Source organism: Rhipicephalus microplus, chromosome 9 (assembly GCF_043290135.1).
Source record: "Rhipicephalus microplus isolate Deutch F79 chromosome 9, USDA_Rmic, whole genome shotgun sequence".
Classification (NCBI taxonomy): domain Eukaryota; kingdom Metazoa; phylum Arthropoda; class Arachnida; order Ixodida; family Ixodidae; genus Rhipicephalus; species Rhipicephalus microplus.
In genome coordinates, this window is record NC_134708.1 from 94,741,333 (window position 1) to 94,761,750 (window position 20,418).

General features: G+C 47.7%; 1 protein-coding gene across 2 annotated transcripts in view; it reads right to left on the reverse strand.

The window, feature by feature from the left end:
- The window catches only part of LOC119163151 (uncharacterized), a 68,967-nt gene that overhangs the window by 10,900 nt on the left and 37,649 nt on the right, over positions 1-20,418 (reverse strand). For both annotated transcript variants that reach the window (XR_012886242.1, XM_075874089.1), the window contains exons 2-4: positions 8,715-8,851; positions 8,579-8,646; positions 2,427-2,510 (exon numbers count right to left, since the gene is read on the reverse strand). Coding sequence is in view for 1 of the 2 variants with exons in the window: in XM_075874089.1 (XP_075730204.1) it covers positions 2,427-2,510; positions 8,579-8,646; positions 8,715-8,851 (289 nt within the window). In the remaining variant the exon portion in view is untranslated. The remainder of the gene's footprint in view (positions 1-2,426; positions 2,511-8,578; positions 8,647-8,714; positions 8,852-20,418) is intronic.

Sequence of the window (20,418 nt, forward strand, 5' to 3'; positions counted from 1 at the left end):
GTCGGGTTGACGGTGAAGATTTCGGGTATTTCTCAACGTTAGCACGTTAAAATTTCCTATGCGTGCTCTCGCCGTTCCTGGATAGATACTAAGTGTAAATCACTTGTGGCACTAACCAGCATACCAGCGGCATGTACCCACACGTGGGTATGCGCCACTGTTTGGCGGTAAGTGCTTGACGACGTACGTCATTGGATTATGACATTATTGAGGTCTTGAGCAGCGCGTCATATTTGTCAAACCATCTTACCCTCCCATGCTAATTTCGGTTCACATCATTTTAAAGGGGTGACCTCGAGAGCACTCTTACGTAAGCAGCTAGATAGATAGATAGATAGATAGATAGATAGATAGATAGATAGATAGATAGATAGATAGATAGATAGATAGATAGATAGATAGATTGCTGCGCGTTTGTACGAACACACGTACCTACGGCGTTACACACGTGAGTCAAAGAGCTGCTTCGCATCTAGAAGAACTACGCGTGAAACGAACGCATAGGTGTGCACAACGTGAGCGCGAACAACTCTCACAATATTACTTCTTCGTGTGTGAGCAGCGTGCTCCTTTCGTAAATGCGTCTGTGACAGCAAGCGTCGTGATCTTCTGTGACTTCTTTATTCACTAAAACATCAATCCAAGTTTGCGGCGGAAGGACAAGGGTACAAGGCACCCATATGTCGAGATATGCGCGTGCGCTTGTGAGCTATCAATGTGTGGGGTTTAACGTCCCAACACCACCATATGATTATGAGAGACGCCATAGTGAAAGGCTCCTGAATTTCCGACCACCTGTGGTTCTTGCATGCAAATCTGAGCACACGGGCCTACAACATTTCCGCCTCCATCGGAAATGCAGCCGCCACAGCCGGGATTCGAACCCACGATCTGCGGGTCAGCAGCCGAGTACCTTAGCCTCTAGACCACCGCGGCGGGGCGCGCGCTTGTGAGCGATCACGCCAGATGGTATCTACACACACTTTGATCAAGCCACGTTAAGGCGCATGCGCATAGCAACGTGCGGGGCGACGACTTTTTGAGCAAGTGCGCCCAGTACGCGCTTTTCGTGCCGTTTCGGTACTGATGACGAAAGCACGTGGAAGTTGCTGAGCTTTGAGGGCTGCCAACATAACTTTGTGTATATAAATGGCTTGTCGTTTGCAGCACTCACAGTACGCTCGGTGGCGTAGTGCTTAGCACCACGCACAGCGGATTGAAGGGTGATTGGTACGACACCGCGCAACAGAAGGGTTTCTTCTCGTTTTATCCTTGCAGTCTATGGGAATTTTTTTACAACGTCATATTTGTAACGAAAGTATGACAGCGGATCCGTGGTTAACCTGAACACCAGCATAAAACACTTTCGCGTTAAAAGCCATGTTGTCCGTACAGTGTGGGGTACACTCGCCTTCAGTACAATATTCTGCTATCATACATCGCCTATCTTATGTTAAAGAACGCTGCCCCGCCGCGGTGGTCTAGTGGCTAAGGTACTCGGCTGCTGACTCGCAGGTCGCGGGTTCATATCCCGGCTGCGGCGGCTGCATTTCCGATGGAGGCGGAAATGTCGAGGCCCGTGTGCTCAGATTTGGGTGCACGTTAAAGAACCCCAGGTGGTCAAAATTTCCGGAGCCCTCCACTACGGCGTCTCTCATAATCATATGGTGGTTTTGGGACGTTAAACCCCACAAATCAATCAATGTTAAAGAACGCTCATGTTCCCCCAGTTTGATTTAGACTTTGTCGTGCGCATAATAATTTAAGCGGCAACAGCAAGGAAAGTTCATTTTGTGAGGAAAACACCTCACGTTATATAAGAGTTCATTTGTTTACTTCGTCTGTAATCTAAATAAAAGTGGAGTTGAGAATGCGCGCATGTTATGTGCGGTCCTTCTGTCCCTTGTCCTTTTTGAGAGCGCTGCACAGTCCTAAGTATGAATTCATAAAAACTACCTCAACTTTCTATTCATATTTTGGGACAAATACATATTTGCCATATAAACTACGTACATATTTATGCGCACCAACCTTTCAACGGCTGTCGTAAAAGGCGTTGCTGCTATTACCGCAATATGAATTTCACTGAAGTTCGACTCAAATAACGTCGCTTGCAGTCGGTTTCACTAAGTCACAAAATAAGTAGAAAAATTTCGACCGTACTTATGTCGTGATGTGTTGCAAATTTCCTTAACAAAATTTATAAGAAATAATGATGATATAATAAGCATGCTGGCGCATAGAGCATAAAATCTTGAAGTCAGCAAGATATTGATATGAGCAGGAACCCACTGAGGCGCTTTTGCAGGATTTTTTTTACACGACCACTATTATACGCTTGACAACTTGTATGGCACTGATATAATCGTCATTAGGTATTAATGAAATGCAACTCTAAAGCACAAAGATAAACAGTTGGTACGTACAATTTGTTAGTGAGTCGACCTTAAAAACTGCACAGGAGTAGTCATGTGCCATGTAGAGCATATTTTCAACTCTTCTGAAGGTGCCTGAAAAAAAGCGATGGTCATTAGCCTACGAGTTATTGGGGTTAATCTGCCGCACGGCAGGGTAGTGCAGTCACGAGATAATAAAGCTCATTATTTTAACATCACTCTTCAGCTTTACGGGTAATAAGGTCGAAGCGGACAGATTGCAGAGGAAGTTTGTCGGTCGTATTCATCTTACGAGATTCGAATGCGTAGCCATCACTCTTCAGCGGACAAGCGGAACGGTCACTAGGTCTGCCGTTGATTGATCCACTTCACTTGTTACATGAAATTGTTATTGTGCCTATAGCGGAGAGGCCGCCACTCTACTTTTCAATTAGAGAAACACAATCATTGATACAAGTGTATTGTGCGCAATCCTAAAGAGTAGTGAAAAGGCTCCGAAAGGGATGAAGTACAACCTCTCATATGTGGCGCAAAGCAAGAACGAATGTTCAGTGGCCATATGTGGCGAATTTCCTTAAGGGTTCCGATGCACGCCTCATAAATTATTGCCTTGAACAGGACAACTTGTGTTGGCAACCGCTCGGTAAAAGGTTCGTGTTTGTTATGTGTCGTCTAAGCTCGGCAACAAGTTTCTGCGGCAGAGTAGCAAAAGCTGCGATGCCCAAGCACGCCCGTTCTTACTACGCTTCTGCATGCAGTCCACTAACACTAATGTTTACATACTGCGTACATTAAAAAACAAAATTGAAAGATACCAATAATACGTTCAACATTGTTAGGACTGTTATTAAGAGGCTTACACCATACAGGACTTTCTGTTTTTGCCATTTCGAGTTTTCTGGTCTTCTGGTGTCATTTCAGTTTTCATTTGCCCCGGTAAACAACGATGGCGTCACTCAGTTGCAGCATGTTCACGTCGAAACGTGTGAACGAGCATGAGTGTGTGTTCGTCACGTTGTCTCTGTTCATTGAGCTGAGAGAAACGAAGACAGTGGTGCGTCGTAAAATATTTCGTTACCCGCACATGCAGTCACTGAGAAACAAGACGTGTGTGAGTGACATCATCACCGAAAGCGGGATCGCATTATAATACAACCACCTTGAAGTGTCACCGGCGACCGGCCAGTTTTCAACAGGACCAGCTGATTGAAAGCAAAAATTGCCATTGCAAACTGTACGTAAAAGCAATGGCCCTTTTTCTAAGTTGCGTTTCATACGTGGTCAGTATTTCAGCTGCCTAGTATGATCACTCTGATGATCGCGTACTGTTACACCGTACCCGTCGGCATCTATGAAGAGAGTGGTTCTTTGCGCTTTGCGATGGCAGCAATATGCGAGGATAAAATTAACAGTGCAAAGCTTCGCCTGGGCAACAGACGCGTTCCTGTTTATTATGCTGTTGACTGTGCAAAACAGCGTTTTTGGTGAAGCAAAGATTTCGTTTCAACCACTCGGCGCTACGAACATCAGACGTCTGCTGATGATCGGTCGTGGCCAAGATTTCTGCTACCCATCGATGCCTTCGCGTCTCCAGAAATTACTCGTGTCTTCGAAAGAACGAAAACAACGATGCCTTGTTGCCGACAGTGTATTCACTGAAATTTAAAACATATTTTCGTGCCTTTGCGTTGTTTTTCTAATCACGCTGTTCCTGCTCAGACATGCTTTTTTTTTGCTGAAATAAATCTGAATGCTCCAAAAAAAGATTCTGGTGCTTTTCCTTCAAAAATGAACAGTTTATTCTTTGCTTACCTAAAATTGTAACATTTAATAAACAGTGCTCATGTGAAAGCGACCATGTTGAATGCGTTTGCGAAATTGAAATTGCACGACAGCGGAGTATTTGGCGTTGTGACATGTGTGCAGAAATACCACCCACTTAGCCTTGGCTGTGCTGTAACATAAAGTTGTCGCGGAGTTGAGTGTGAAAGCTGGTGCTTGCTAGCGCCAGTTGACACTGGCTAGTACCGGTTAACGTTTATGTAATATTGGGTAACTCTCGTTTAGTTCACGGTAATATTGCACGCGGTGCCTGCTGTCATCTGGTCCGGGACAACGCATGTGCGTGATTGCTTACCGTCAGCTGACGTTGGCTAATTGTTGATGTTGTTTCGTGATTGCGTAGTTTTATGCTTGCGATCAGGCATCTAGTTTCATGATTAAACGCGAATATGACCATCGATAACGACTGTCCCGCGAAATCAGGGACAATTGATGGAAAAATTCCTGGTCAGATGGTGACGTCCCATCACGTGGTGACGCCTCAAGATCGCTAGTTTGGAACGTCTCGTCATGACGTTACGAAATCTGCTGTGGCGTCGTGCGACGTACCACCACGTGTTGCCGTTGCCTGGCCATTTTTCGAAAGGCGAACAAAACCAGAGGGCGCGCGACCTCAAGGGAAGAAGCTGAGGACGACGCCTGGCAACGGCACGTGAAGCTTTCACTCGTATTCCCTTCCTCCTTATCCATCGACTGTGAAGAACAAGAGGACGGCTTTTGCCTTGAAGCCCTCATGTATTCTTTAGTCCAATTTACCAACAATCTATAAATTTTTTTAAAAGAATTAATGATAGACCTTTGACATTGCTAATCTCTTTGTTTACCTACAGTAAAGTCTTTTATACATCCCTCTCCCCTTTTTTTCTCTTAATCTCACTGCCACGTGATTCATGGTCGATCCCTCGTGGAAGGTTGACCCGTTCCTCTTGCGTCCGTAAAAAGAGCTACCAACCCTTTAGGCAAATGCGCGATTGAACCTGCGTTCTTTTTTTTTACTGTCGTTCACATTGTAAGCAAAAGTAAGCCGAAGTTGGGGTTTTCAGGGGCAAAGCTCCTCTGGCTTGGAGCAAGTTTCTTGTCGCGCTGAGGCCACTGGATATAGAGGGCGAGCGCGAACACTTTCCACGCGCTTCTTTTCTCATCGCCTGGAGCTCAGTAAGTGCGTGACTCGATGCAGCTACTCATCATGAACACCTTGGAAAGACAGGCAGCGATGCAGAGAGCTAACAACGCGGCTGCGATGAGGGCCCTGCTCGAAGATCTCGTGGTGAGAACTTGCGAGGCTGAAAAAAGAAGCCAGCGTTGGCAGCAATCGCAAGTCACCACCGGCATCGATCCGGAGGCGGCGGCAGCGGAGACGGCTGGCGTAGCCGAATCAAAGCGGGCTCGTCGACAAGCGGATCCTGAATTGAGAGCTCGCAAAGTAATTGTTGCACGCAAGCGGTGGCAAGAGAACCTCGACTCGGAAATGGCGCGGCAAGCAGTGGTCAAATGCCGCAAATGGTCTCTACGTGAAGTTGGTTGGGCTGACGTGTGCTTCAAGCGCAACTTCCTAGATTACTTGCTCGGCTACAGCTGTGAGTTCTACGGTTAAGGTTCGAAATCATCAGAGGGACCCGTCTCGACATAGCCTTCTCCAACTTTGAACGACAACCCTTCATTCAAGATCCTCTCACTACGCACTTCACCGAACACAAAAGTTCAATCAGTAACGTGTTCATTGTATATATTCTCATCGATATGTAAATGATTACATCGTGCGTGTATAAAGGGCATATGATAGCAAGCGTATGAAAAAAATTAACATTTTGTGCATAAATGCATATGGTATTACCCCTAGGATAACGTGTAGAGTCCCAATATATATGTGGGCGAATGTTAAAGGATTTTAAGAATAAGCATTTCAGCTTCGCCCCACTCATCCTCATTCACTTCGAAAAGATAGCGGTATTTTTATCCACTCATAACATCTCAGTTTGTTACATTTAATTATTTATCTCTGTCTCTCTCTTTTATACACAACACGTCCAGGACAGTGTGAGTGTTCGTTGGTTAGACGATCACACATGGTTCTTTTCTTACTTTTAAAGTGCTTGTTACAGGGTGTGTATTCAATACTCTACACTCATCTTTTGCTGATTGGATTAGGTAAACTTTATTTGTGTTTGCAGTTGGGTTCTCGCACACCCCGACGGGCGTCTACGTTGTCTTCAATTTTAGGCTACGAATTGCCAACATTCTTCGAGCTATTCTGTGTTTAGTAGCTGGAAACTCCTCATTACAACTCTCATATTTATTTTATGTTGATATCTTTCAAAGCGAAAATGTTCTGACATATTTGAAATATCTTTTTGTCTCTCGGCTGCGCCCTGCACACGCTCCATAATCATCCCTTCATTCACCCAAGCTCTCAGCTTCCCTTTGTGAAGCCCCTTGCTCTCGCCCATTCCGACTACCCTCCTAAGGTGCTTCAATAATTGAGCGTTTCTCTTCCAGTTCGTGCTTTATGTGGGGCGTGCCATCTTCATCGCTGCCGTTTATTTCCTTTTAATGCACCGTTCATGCACATCATCACAGAGTGGTTATTCTGAAAGGCGAGTTGTCCAGCAGGGTTTCTTTTTAGCGACGCATTATGTTTCCTTGTCCTGTCATTGCGTCATCTGCATGGTTATTCTATCTATCTTTGGCTGCAAGATAATGGACTGTCATACATAACGCGCTTTGCTGGTGTCATACTTCTTTTTGTGTTCTTTGCTGCATGAATTATTTTCACGACTATCATTTACTTGTCCGCGCTTTGGCACAAGCAGCCTGCTGGACAACTCACCTGCTTCAATCACGAATGCAAGTAAACGGTCAAACTGCACGGCTTGAAGATCTTAGGAAGAAGCAGTGCCAATTAAGTGCACAAAAGTTTAGTAGTGATGGTCTTCGAGGAAACTGGACAATCATAAGTCAACAGCCTCTTAATACTTAGCGAACATTTCATAACAACAAGATTCGTGCACAGGACGAATCTGGGAATGAGTGATCAATGTATTCACTATCGACTGCTATATATAAGCGATGAAAGTTTCTTTAAACGTGAAGTTTCTAGTTCAGCGGTGTCTTGTCTGTCTATCCACCTCATTTAATGCAGCTGGCTGGAACCGTACCCCAACAAGCTTTGAATAATAAAATAAACAAGACCAGGAGCACTCGTGCAAGCCCTTCAGCAAGTAAGATCTGGCCTGATTACGCATCTCCGTAAGGTCGAACAGTTCTGCAGTGACAACAGCTCTGCTTTTATTGACGTTCAGCTTCTAAACACTATGATTACAAGTAAATATGTCTGTACAGATTAGAGAGAAAGCATGGCAATCGTAGAGGATACAGTCGTATTCGTTGGAATGAGAACCCTCAAAACTACCACCCTTGAAACCATTCAATCTTTCAGAAAAGTTTGTCTGGTCCTAATAAACATGTTAAGGGCCGCTTAGTAAGCACAGCACAGTTACATAGTTAGGTGAGACGAACCACCGCCAAGAGCATTTGGTCATTACAGGGACAGAACATAAAGCACGACGATCCAGGGAACTAAGAAAGCAGCAACACATGTGAAATGTTAATGGCGTCAATACATTAGTAGACGTTGCAAATGAGTTGTTTAGAACATCTTCACTTTGAACGCAGCACGTGATGACCTTGTTTTTTCTCTATAATTTATTATCTTGAAATAAATATTTTTGTTACATTTGACTGATAATCAATAAAATTGAAAATAAAACAAAGACTGATTTTTTCATCCTAATAAAGAAATGAGGAAGTTCAAATTACCGAAGTACAATGTCGTATGTAAGTAAAGTGGTTTTGATCTTTTTAAAACTTTTTTTAAAAGAAAGAAGAAGTGAAATATACATATTATGCTAAAAATGAAATAAAACCCAACACTCCGAATGCAAATAAAAATATATACAGTGCGAGAAAAAATGCAGCCAATAAAAGTGGAACAAACGCAAACAATTTACATGTAGTAGCTTCCACAAAAATGTGCTTTCAAGTAGCCCTAAAATGCAAGAAAAGTATGAGGCATGTGCTTTACAACACGGCATCATTATGCCGGTTATGCAGTTCCACGAGTTCACTGAAGGTTGCTCTTACTATACGCTTTCGAATATCCGAGTAACTGAGCCACATGCAATTGAAATGTAACATAAAGAACTATAACTACCCTTTTCAAACAAATAATACCTAAGTGAGCGTGCATGCTCAGATATAGATAGCTCTTCATTGCTCAGAAACTTTCAGGACCATGTCCTCACATGGAGGTTATTTTGGACTACGGCATTATTTCTTCCTACCTCTGGAAAGCAGAGTCATTCGCTCCTTGTGATCCGTATCAAACAATCCCTCTATACGAAAGTCGCTTCTGTAAATGAAAGAAATACTCCTGTAGAATAACAGAATCAGGGCTAAAAATTGAAAAAAAAGACTTACCTTTTTCCTTTGAAGAACGAAGACCTTTTGAAAATAATGGACAATGCGCTGATGTATTCTAGTTGATTGACCTCGCATTGAAGCTGTGCCCTGCTGGTAGTTTTATACGTCCATATTTTCTCAGATGTGTTGACGAACTGAGGGAACAATAAAGCTATGATATTAAAAAGTAAGACTCTACGTTCGTACAGCAAGTGGTCATACTAGGCTGGTAGAATGTCTGTTGGGCAGCAGGAGCGAGATTTTCTTTTGTTATGCTGGAAGAGTCCCGGCGAAATTGGTATAGGTGTTCCGAACAAAGCTCAACCACACGTTGGATTGCATTGGGTAGCTGATATTTGTTTTTCAGCTCACTTATGGACAGTTAAAGTGAAATTGTTTCGTTCTTTAATGAAGAAAGTGACAGTAAGCTTTTGTATGCACTATTTAAGCATGTTATTGTGATTAGTGCCAGTAAGATATGGTACACTTTGACGTGTGGTTTGAAAATGCAGTATTTCAGGTGGTAAAAAAAAAGCTAGGTGATCCATGCCGAACGTGATAACCTGTGCACCCCGACTATTAAAGTCTGCAGCCACTGCAAATCCGAACGGACCTGGTGCAACTAATGTTGGACTGCCTGCTTTACCCTGGAACCAGGGAAAAAGCCATTGTGACAATTCTACCGGATCGGCACCCGACTTCATTCCTGGCCTTAGCACAACTCTGGCACTCACGTAGGTGCCCTTCACGAGCTATAGCGGTCGCTTCTCAAAATCCTGGAGAATTCCAAGGCTTGAACCTTTGGCATCATGCTCCGTCTAAGGCGGAACAGCCAGAACGTCAAGTCGCACGACGCTCATTAAGACTGCTTTATCCTGTGCCCCCTCCACCATTTTCCTTTTTTATTGATTCAATTCTGCTACATTCAACGCAGCCCTCTAAGGACATATATGTGGATGTGTCAGATACAACTACACGACCAGTACATGCAGTTCCACGACAGTTGAAGACGTGATTTTTTTTCAGACGTGGTCTTATCGTTATCCTCGAAGCTTTCAGTGGATTAGGGCAATACTTCTACAGCAGGCTTTGTTGACAGGGCGTGATAACAAACTTAGCCATGAGCATTATGGTTTCAGGAGAAATAAATGAAGAAATTGCACCCATCTTTCGTCCATAAGTGATACTCGAACTGCGCGTGAGGTCGGTTGATTTCGCACGCTTTTTATCAGAGAGGTACGTAACGCCTTACAAGTAATTAGGTACTTGTAATAAATTTCAGTATTGTAGTTTCGTGATATAAAGCAGCATTCTTTTGCAGCTAAATTTTCAGAGAATCTAAGTAGTTTTTTTTGCAAATGATAACCCGTAATCATTACTTTTTTACAGTAGAGTTATATGGACACTCTCGACTGCTGTTTTTTGCCACTGACGTCATGCCTCTCTCTCTCTCTCTATATATATATATATATATATATATATATATATTGTGTTGACCGAAGGCAAAGAAGAGAACTGGATTATGGGGTATGGGCTTGCGACTGGCACACAACAGAATAGTACCGCTTACCCGACAAACCGGTGTAGTGTCTTTCTCGCTCTGTACAATGAAGCAGTCGCCAACTGTACAGTCATCGGAATACGTTGACCCGGCTACATCTTCGGCCCTTCCCAGTCAACAAGTATTCCCGGAGTCCGAAAACGGCGTTCAAGCCTCTACGGCGGCTCCACGGCAGTACGGCGGCGCTGAACTTGCCTTGCTGTTGCAACAGCTAAACAATGTGGTACGATGGTCTACATCCGCTATTGAGTGTGCTGCACTCAGGTTACTTCCTGAGACCGAAATTCCGGAGTTTCATGGGTTTGAGGACTACGCAATCAGCTGAATCGGCACCGTCGACTCTGTCGCATGAGGATAGTATTGGCCAGAACTCACCGAAAAATTCGTCGCGGAAGATCGTCTACGAGGAGCTGCCCAAGCGTGGCAGCGTTTCCAGGGACACAAATTCTTATCGCGGTCTACTTAGAGCGCTGTCTTGACGTCTACATTTTCACCAATTTCAGGTGCGCACGACACTCGATTTATTAAGATGCGGTCACGCTGGCAATCACCCACAGAAGACATTTCCACCTACAGTTACGAGAAATTACCCCTCCTACAGGCGTATCACAAAGCCTGGCCCTCTCCGGCAGCCAGACAGTACGTCGTCGATGGCCTATATGACCCTGCACACGCTGCAATACTGTTTGTGCAAACAGAACAAGATGACATTCGCACTTTTATCCAAAGGGCAGCGGAATCACAGGACAGTGATAGATGGCGGTTTTATGCTCTCCCTGCGCAGGAACGTGTGGCAATGCGACATGCTTGCTACGGGTGCGCTCAATGCGGAAATAGAAGCGAGAGTTGCCCTCAAGCTTTACACCAAGCCATCCAATACCAATCGCGTCTGTTCCCTACAGTTGGCGTTCGTGTCGATGACATGGAGGAGCTTACAGCACTAGTGAATACTGGAGCGCAGCGCACAGCGTTGCTTCGACAACACGCTTCCTCCACCTTCCAGCCCTGGACTTACCCACCTCTTTGCGGCCTCGGTGGCAGCGTCTTGCCGGTCGGTGTGCTCGACATGCAGCTCCAAACAGAAGACGAGAGTAAATTCCTGGCTGCTGTACCGGTATTCGAACAGCTGCCCACAGGCTTGGTCCTGGGAGTGAACTATCACCTATCTGATGACGTACAGCGTGTGATCAAGTGTGGCGAAGTCTTCGTACGTTCATAGGTCTCGGGTTCAACAAAAGTTACTAAAGAAGAGGTGAGGCTGATGGACCTACAACACTGTCTTCAGTGCTCGAACGGCATAGAGCGATTTTTGTGGAAAGCACATCGCAGCTACCAAGTACTAGCTTACTTGAACATCGCCTACCCACAAATGGTCACACACCCATCTCTGTACCACTGCGACATTACGTCGAACGCGAATGGGCCGTAATCACTGATCAAGTGCAGAAAATGCTGACCGCTGGCGTAATCAGACCTTCGTCTAGCCTTTGGGCCGCACATGTCATCCTTGTCCGGAAAAAGAATGGGAGCCTCAGGTTTTGTTTCGATCATCGAGAATTGAATAAGCACACAATTCCTGATTCGTGCCCGCTTCCTAGCATTGATGATGCCATAGACACTGTACGGCACTCTAGATTTTTTTCGTCACTTGATCTCTGTGCGAGATACTGGCAAATTGATGTTGCCAAAGAAGACAATTAGTGCAAAACCGTGTTCCGGACGCCTTAGGGTCTATATAAGATTAACCGCATGCCCTTGGGGCAGCGAACAGTGCCGAGTACATTTCAGAGTGCCATGATTGTGGTCCTCAGCCCACTGAAATATCACGCTTGTTTCATGTATTTTCACGACGTGTTGGTCATGGGAGCAACATGAAAGGAACATCTGCGCGATTTCGGTGAACTTCTCCAACAACTATTTGATGCCGGGTTTTAGCTTAACAGAAAAGAATGCCAGTTTTTATCGCCCATGATCTCTTACCTGGAACGCACCACTTCTGCAGATGGTGCTCAACCTTCACCTGAATTAGTAGCAACTGTAGCTAATTTCCCTGCTCCAACGTGTCTGAAACAGTTGCAGGCATTTCTGGGCCTCGCGTCGTACCTGCGCAACTTTGTTCCCTAACTTTGCATCAACAGCAGCCCCACTCACGAATATGCTTAAGAAAGCGTCGACGTTTGTGTGGGGTCCTTCAGAGGATGCTGCCTTTCATTTACTCAAGCAACGGCTCGCTAAGTGTCTCGTTTTGAGTCATTTTCACGATAAATGGGACACTGAAGTGCACACCAACGCAAGCCAGGTTCGTCTAGGAGCAGTCCTGGTTCAGCGCGACCCAGATGGAGCTCAGCATGTCGTAGCTTACGCCAGCTGCATGCTACCAGACGCTTAACGTGATTACCAGTCAAGTCAGTTAGAGTGCCTGGCTGTGGTCTGGAGCGTGGACGACAAGTTCCAGCACTACTTGTTCTGTCGCAAGTTTACGGTATGGATGGACAATTCTCTGATTGCGTGGATGTTTGCCAAACAACAGCTGAAACACAAGTTTGCTCACTGGATCATGCGGCTACAAGACTACACCTACGACGCGAGGAACCGCACAGGACAATGAACCAGATTGCCGATGCACTGTCACAAAACCCGTGCGAGAAAACCTCTCCACAAGCCAAAGGAGGCAAGATTTGGTTCTGGCAACAGCATATCTCAAACTCTCAACAGTACGATGCGGATTTGACAACAATAAGAACGTCTCTAGATGGCACGCACAGCAATTCAAAATTTGTCCTTCATGGAAGAATATTCATATACGTCAATGAACTACTAACCAAGAATAACGCCACCTCTTAGTCATTCCATCGACTATGCGTCCTGAAATCCTGCACGTCATGCATGATGCCCCGGAAGGTGGACACGTAGGTCACCGAGCTACTCTTCGGAAGGCCCAAGAACGGTTCTTGTGGCCGAGCATGTAGAGAAGTGTTCGATCATATGTCGCAAGTGGCGAGGTGTGCCAAAAGCATAGCATCCCTCGGAATGCCAACCTGGACTACTTACACCTACTCCGCCCCCAGATACTGTTTTTGACACAATGGGGATTGACCACGTCGGTACATTACTGACTACAGCAACAGGAACCAATACATCATAGTCACCATGAACCACCTCCTAAAGTTCGTGGAGGTTGCTGCAGTGCCCTCTCTCGCAGCAAGCAGTGTGACCAGACTTTTGCAGGACCGCTTCATGCATTTGTGGGATTGAACGTCCCAAAACCACGATATGATTATATGAGACGCCGTGTTGAAGGGCTACAGAAATTTCGACCAGCTGGGGTTCTTTAACGCGCACCCAGATCTGAGCACACAGGCCTACAACACTTCCGCCTCCACCAGAAATGCAGCCGCCACAGCCGAGATTTGATCCCACGACCTGCGGGTCAGCAGCCGAGTACCTTAGCCACTAGACTACCGCGGGGGTGGCTGCAGGACCACTTTGAATGGAGACACGGCCTACCTAGAAAGATCATCTCGGATAGAGCGACTACTTACCGCAGTCGTGAACTCCGGACGTAGCTCCGAAATGCTGGTGTCGCATAACATTTGCCTTCAGCAAACCATCCAAAAGCTTGGATTGTCGGAAAGATACAAGCAGGCTATACAGGCTCGACTTATTCCGTAATATAAGAACAAGAAACCAGATGAAGCTGGCTGGGGCAATCGTCTACAAGCAGCCGCATATGTCAGTAACACGGCAATCCAGGTATCAATTGGAACTTCTCCTTATGAAGTAGTGTATGGGCAGATTCCGAAAATGTCTGCCATCCACAGTTTGAGCACCCCATTGAAAGCTGGACATACCGCTTCAAGGCAAACCAACTGTCACGTCATCCGGGCTAAGGCACACCAGAGAATCGAAAACATGCAAAAGGTCCAGAATGAGTACTATGACCACCGCCACCGACCAGCACCACAATAGAGTGTAGGAGACAAAGTATGGGTGCAACGATAGACACAATCACCTAAAAAAATCTCTACGCAAGTACGGAGGACCATTCATGATTCCTGAAAGGCTGGGTGAAAACACGTGGTGGTAGGGTATCCAGCTTGTCAACTCAGTTTGGACAAACGCAAGAAAAACAACTTTTCTGTGCACGTGTCTCGTCTTAAGAAAAGAGAGTTTCGGCAGAACTGATAAGCTGCGTCCCGGCGTGTTTTATGTCATGACATGCACCGAGGCAGTGTGACCGAGTGTGAATACAGAAGGCGATGAGGAGAACTGGATTCGGGGGCATGGGATTGTGACTGGCACAGAACAGAACAGCTTGCCCGACGAACGGCTTCTGTGCCTTTCTCACACCGTACAATATATGTATATATATATAATAATGAGATCTAACAGACAGTAATGCCGCTGTGATAGCTCAGTGGTTAGAGCATCGAACGCGTTATTCGAAGGTCGTAGTTTCGATCCCTGCTCACGGCTGGTTATTTTTCACCCACTTTTCTTTCTTTTTATTTACATTCTATTTCTTCTAATAACTTCCCCTATACATTCCTTGACATTTCTGTCTGTTAGATCTCATTACTATTGTGCCAACACACGGTAAAACTAGCCCTTAGGTATACACTTCTTTTCCTTATTTATTACCGAGGGTCTCGTACTGGCAGACTTGGTGTATATAGGTTGTATACGAGGGACTATTGATCAGCTGCCCGTTCGCAATAAGTTCACGTGCTACGTGACGCCAAACATGCGCATAAAAGAGTGTTTCACACTCGTCGCTTGGCTTATAGATGGCGATGACTGACACTCCTACTTCTAAATTCACATATAAGCCCAAAAAAGTGAATGGACGGAAGGCCGCTGTGACAGCTCAGTGGTTAGAGCATCGAACGCGTTATTCGAAGGTCGTACGTTCGATTCTTGCTCACGGCTGGTTATTTTTTCACCCACTTTTCTTTCTTCTTATTTATATTTTATTGGTTCCAATAGCTTCCACTATACATTCCTTGACATTACTGTCTGTTAGATCTCATTAATATTGTGTCAACACACGGAAAAACTAGCCCTTAGGTATACACTTCTTTCCCTTATTTATTACCGAGGGTCTCGTATTGGCAGACTTGGTGTAATTAGGTTGTATACGAGGGACTATTGATCAGCGGCCCGTTCGCAATAAGTTCACGTGCTACGTGACGCCAAACATGCGCATAAAAGAGTGTTTCACACTCGTCGCTTGGCTTATAGATGGCGCTGACTGACACTCCTACTTCTAAATTCACATATAAGCCCAAAAAATGGATGGACGGAAGGCCGCTGTGATAGCTCAGTGGTTAGAGCATCGAACGCGTTATTCTATATATATATATATATATGTTATATATATATATATATATATATATATATATATATATATATATATATATATATGCGTTATATATATATATATATATATATATATATATAGTGACACGTGCGGTTCTTTTGGTTTACGAAGGAAGACGCTATCACTTTCTGTTAAGCGCAACGCAGGCCGCGTTTATCTTGTATGCCACTCTGGAACGCGTTACGACGCGTGTATAAAAAACTGACACGTGCGGTTCTTTTCGTTTGCGAAGGAAGACGCTATCACTTTCTGTTAAGCGCAACGCAGGCCGCGTTTATCTTGTATGCCACTCTGGAACGCGTTACGACGCGTGTATAAAAAGCCGGCGCAGTGCGCCACTGGGGGTCTTTTCTTTTTTTTTCCGTCGGCCGAGGACTGTTCACGCCGCTGTTGCTATGAGTTGTGTTTGGCCCCGTTTTGCTGGGCACAAGTTCACCCAATAAACAGTTCGCCTGACACCGCCCTGACTCCTGCGTGCTTCCTCTCAAGTGCTGCGTGTATCACAACCTCGTGACATCTGGTGGAGGTGCTTCTCGGTCCATGTACCGTACGCCCCCGTCCAGCCGTGAGCCAAGCCCAAGCCGGCAAGAGGACGACGCCGACCCGGTCGTTCGAGTGAGCCGAAGACAACAAGGACTACCGCCCGAATACCTGCCGCTCCCCGACAAGGACAAGAAAACAAAGGCTGCTACGAAGCCGGCATCCACGATGACGGAAGCAAGGTCTTCGGCAACCGTGGTCGTCAACCAGCCCAAAGAGCCGCCTACCTTCCGCGGATCGACCTACGAAGACCCGGAAAGCTGGCTTGACATTTACGACCGCGTCGCAGCCCTCAATAAGTGGGACCCGGACGACAAGCTGCGTCATGTGTATTTTTACCTGGAAGACGCCGCAAGGACTTGGTTCGAGAACCGCGAGTCAACGCTTCGAACCTGGGACGACTTCCGCGTTGCTTTCCTGCGCACCTTTGCAAGCGTCGTGCGAAAGGAAAGAGCCGCAGCACTGCTTGAAACTCGGGTGCAGCTCCCCAACGAAAACGTAACGATCTTTACGGAGGAGATGACGCGACTTTTCCGCCACGCCGACGCCGACATGTCTGAGGACAAGAAGGTTCGCCTGCTTATGCGAGGAGTGAAGCAGGAGCTCTTCGCCGGACTGATCAGAACCCCGCCAAAGACGGTACAAGAGTTCCTCTCCGAGGCTACCACCATCGAGAAGACTCTTGAAATGCGGACCAGCCAATACGATCGGCGCATGTCGCCAGACGTCGCAGAAGTCCGAGGACTCTGCCCCGACGACCTGCGCGAGACCATACGCGCTATTGTTCGTGAAGAACTGCGCCGCATGTTGCCATCGTCTCAGCCCCAAGTCGCCTCTCTCGAAGACGTAGTCCGCGAGGAACTACAGCGCTCACTGAGCGTTCCTGAACGGCCACAGCCCCAACCGGAGGCGATAACCTACGCCGCTACTGCACGACGACCTGTCGCCGCTCCTCGCCAACACCAGGACCCAACGTCTCCGCAGTTTCGTCGCCAGCCACCGCCACCACCCCCGACGCCTTCCCGCTCACCAGTAATCCAGCGCTCGCCGAGGAAAACTGACGTTTGGCGCACCCCGAACCACCGCCCACTATGCTACCACTGCGGCGAAGCCGGGCACACCTACCGCTACTGCCAGTACCGTGAGATGGAACTGCGTGGCTTCGACGTGAACGCGCCGCGTCCGCGCCCAGGTGAGCGACCTCGCGACATCGCTGACTACATCGCCGGATCGCAGTGGCAACAACGACGACCATCCCGTTCACCTTCGCCTGGCCGCTACGTCTCCCCGGATCGCCGCCAGTACACCGGCCCTAACCGGGGCCGATCCCCAAGCCCCTACCCGGGAAACTAAAGGCAGCAACCGATGGAGGTGCGGTTGCTGCACGACGCAATGCCGAAGATCCTCCTCCGCCGCCGCCGCTGCCGATGACGACGACCACGACGCACGAACTTTCCCGACGTAGTCGCAGTACGCCGCCTGAGCAGAGTATTTACGACAAAGCCTCGCCGCCGACGCGACATAGCAGCACCGGACCAAGCCGACGCAGCCGTGATCCGACGCCCCGACCTAACCGGAACGCCAGACGACGAACCACCGACCTCGACGTGATCATCGACGGCCACAGCGTCACCGCCCTAGTCGATACCGGCGCCGACTACTCTATCATCAGTGGTCTCTTCGCCGCTAAGCTCAAGAAGGTAAAGACTGCATGGGAAGGACTGGATATCCGAACAGCAGGGGGCCACCTTATAACACCGACTGGAACCTGCACGGCAAGAGTCACGATTCACAGCCAGACGTATTCTGTGAATTTTGTGGTCCTGCAGCAATGCTCGCGAGACGTCATTTTAGGCATGGATTTCCTGGACCAGCAAGGCGCAGTAATCGACCTAAGATCCAGGTCAATCACGCTGTCCACGGATAATGCAACGGCGTCAGACTGCAACGTCGCTCACAATGCCTTGAATGTAACAGAAGAGCAGGTAACCATCCCGCCACTGTCGAGCGTCATCATTTCCGTCGGCACCAAAGCGTCTACCAACTTACAAGGTGTCATCGAAGGGGACCAGCACCTGCTCCTAAACCGCCAGATGTGCGTCGCAAGAGGCATAGCCAAGCTTCATAACGGCGAAGCCAAGGTAATGGTGACGAACTTCAGCAACGAATATAGGCACTTAAATAGGGGCACGACGGTAGCACATCTAAGCGAATTTGTGAGAGCGAGCAATGCCTTCGCCCTCACTGATTCTCAGGGAGCCGCAACGTCGACAGCAGTGTCCGCGCCCGCCTTCGACGTCAATCAAAGCCTTTCCAGGCAGCAACAAAAGGAGCTCAAAGCCTTATTCCACCAATACAAGGACTGCTTCTCATCGTCGTCGAGGCTTCGTCAGACCCCTCTCGCGAAACATCGCGTCATAACCGACGAATATGCCCGTCCGCTCCGTCAGAGCCCCTACCGAGTTTCTGCACGGGAACGCGAGGCCATCAAGCACCAAGTCGACGAAATGCTGCGTGACGACATCATTCAGCCGTCTACGAGTCCGTGGGCATCACCCGTGGTGTTGGTGAAGAAGAAGGACGGAACCCTACGTTTTTGCGTCGATTATCGTCGCCTGAACAACATCACGAAGAAAGACGTGTATCCCCTCCCACGGATAGACGATGCTCTGGACAGACTCTACAACGCCAAGTATTTTTCGTCGATGGATCTCAAAACCGGCTACTGGCAAATCGAAGTAGACGAGAGAGACCGAGAGAAGACTGCCTTCATAACACCAGACGGCCTATTCGAGTTTAAGGTCATGCCCTTTGGTCTTTGCTCGGCGCCTGCGACGTTCCAACGGGTTATGGACGCAGTACTCGCAGGCTTAAAGTGGCAGACTTGCCTCGTCTACTTGGACGACGTAGTCGTATTTTCTTCCAACTTCGACGAGCACCTCCGGCGCCTTGAAGCTGTTCTTCGGGTAATCAAAGCCTCGGGACTTACCCTGAAGCCAGAAAAGTGCCGCTTCGCCTACGAGGAACTATTGTTCCTTGGCCACGTTATCAGCAAGTCGGGAGTGCTCCCTGATCCACAGAAAACAGCTGCGATCGCCGACTTTCCTGCACCCACCGACAAGAAAGCAGTACGCCGATTTCTTGGCCTCTGCGCTTATTACAGGCGCTTCGTGAAGAACTTTTCGCGGATCGCCGAGCCACTGACGTACCTCACGAAGGCCGACGTCGACTTCAAATGGGAAACGCCGCAAGTCGAGGCATTTCAAGAATTAAAGCGACGCCTGCAAACGCCGCCAACACTGGCGCACTTCGACGAAGAAGCTGACACCGAAATTCACACGGACGCAAGCAGCACAGGGCTCGGCGCCGTGATCGTGCAGAGGACCGACGGACTTGAAAGGGTCATCAGTTACGCTAGCCGGTCACTTTCGAAGGCAGAAGCCAATTATTCCACGACAGAAAAGGAATGCCTTGCCATCATCTGGGCTACATCAAAGTTCCGCCCCTACCTGTACGGCAGGCCTTTCAAAGTCGTGAGTGACCACCACGCCTTGTGTTGGCTAGCTAACTTGAAGGATCCATCAGGGCGCCTCGCACGGTGGAGTCTCAGACTACAAGAATTTGACATCACCGTCGTCTACAAGAGCGGACGAAAGCACTCCGACGCCGACTGCTTGTCTCGCGCCCCTGTCGATCCGCCGCCCCAGGATGACCAGGACGACGACTCTTTCCTGGGACCCATAAGTACCGACGACTACGCGGAACGCCAACGAGCTGACCCGGAGCTCAAGATCCTCATGGACTACCTGCAAGGCAAGACCGCCGACGTGCCGAAAGTATTCCGCCGAGGACTGGCTTCGTTTTTCCTGCGAAACAACGTCCTCCTGAAGAAAAACTTCTCGCCGATCCGCGCCGACCAACTCCTCGTGGTACCTTCAGCGTTACGTCCAGAGGTTCTGGAAGCATTACACGACGACCCGACAGCCGGACATCTTGGTGTTTCCCGCACACTGTCACGAATACAAGAGAAGTACTATTGGCCTCGCCTCGCTGCCGACGTCGCCCACTACGTAAAAACATGCAGAGACTGTCAGCGACGCAAGACGCCGACAACTAGGCCAGCCGGACTTCTGCAACCCGTCGAACCACCTCAACGGCCATTCCAACAAATCGGCATGGACTTACTGGGGCCGTTCCCGACGTCAACTTCTGGCAACAAATGGATTGTCGTAGCGACTGAC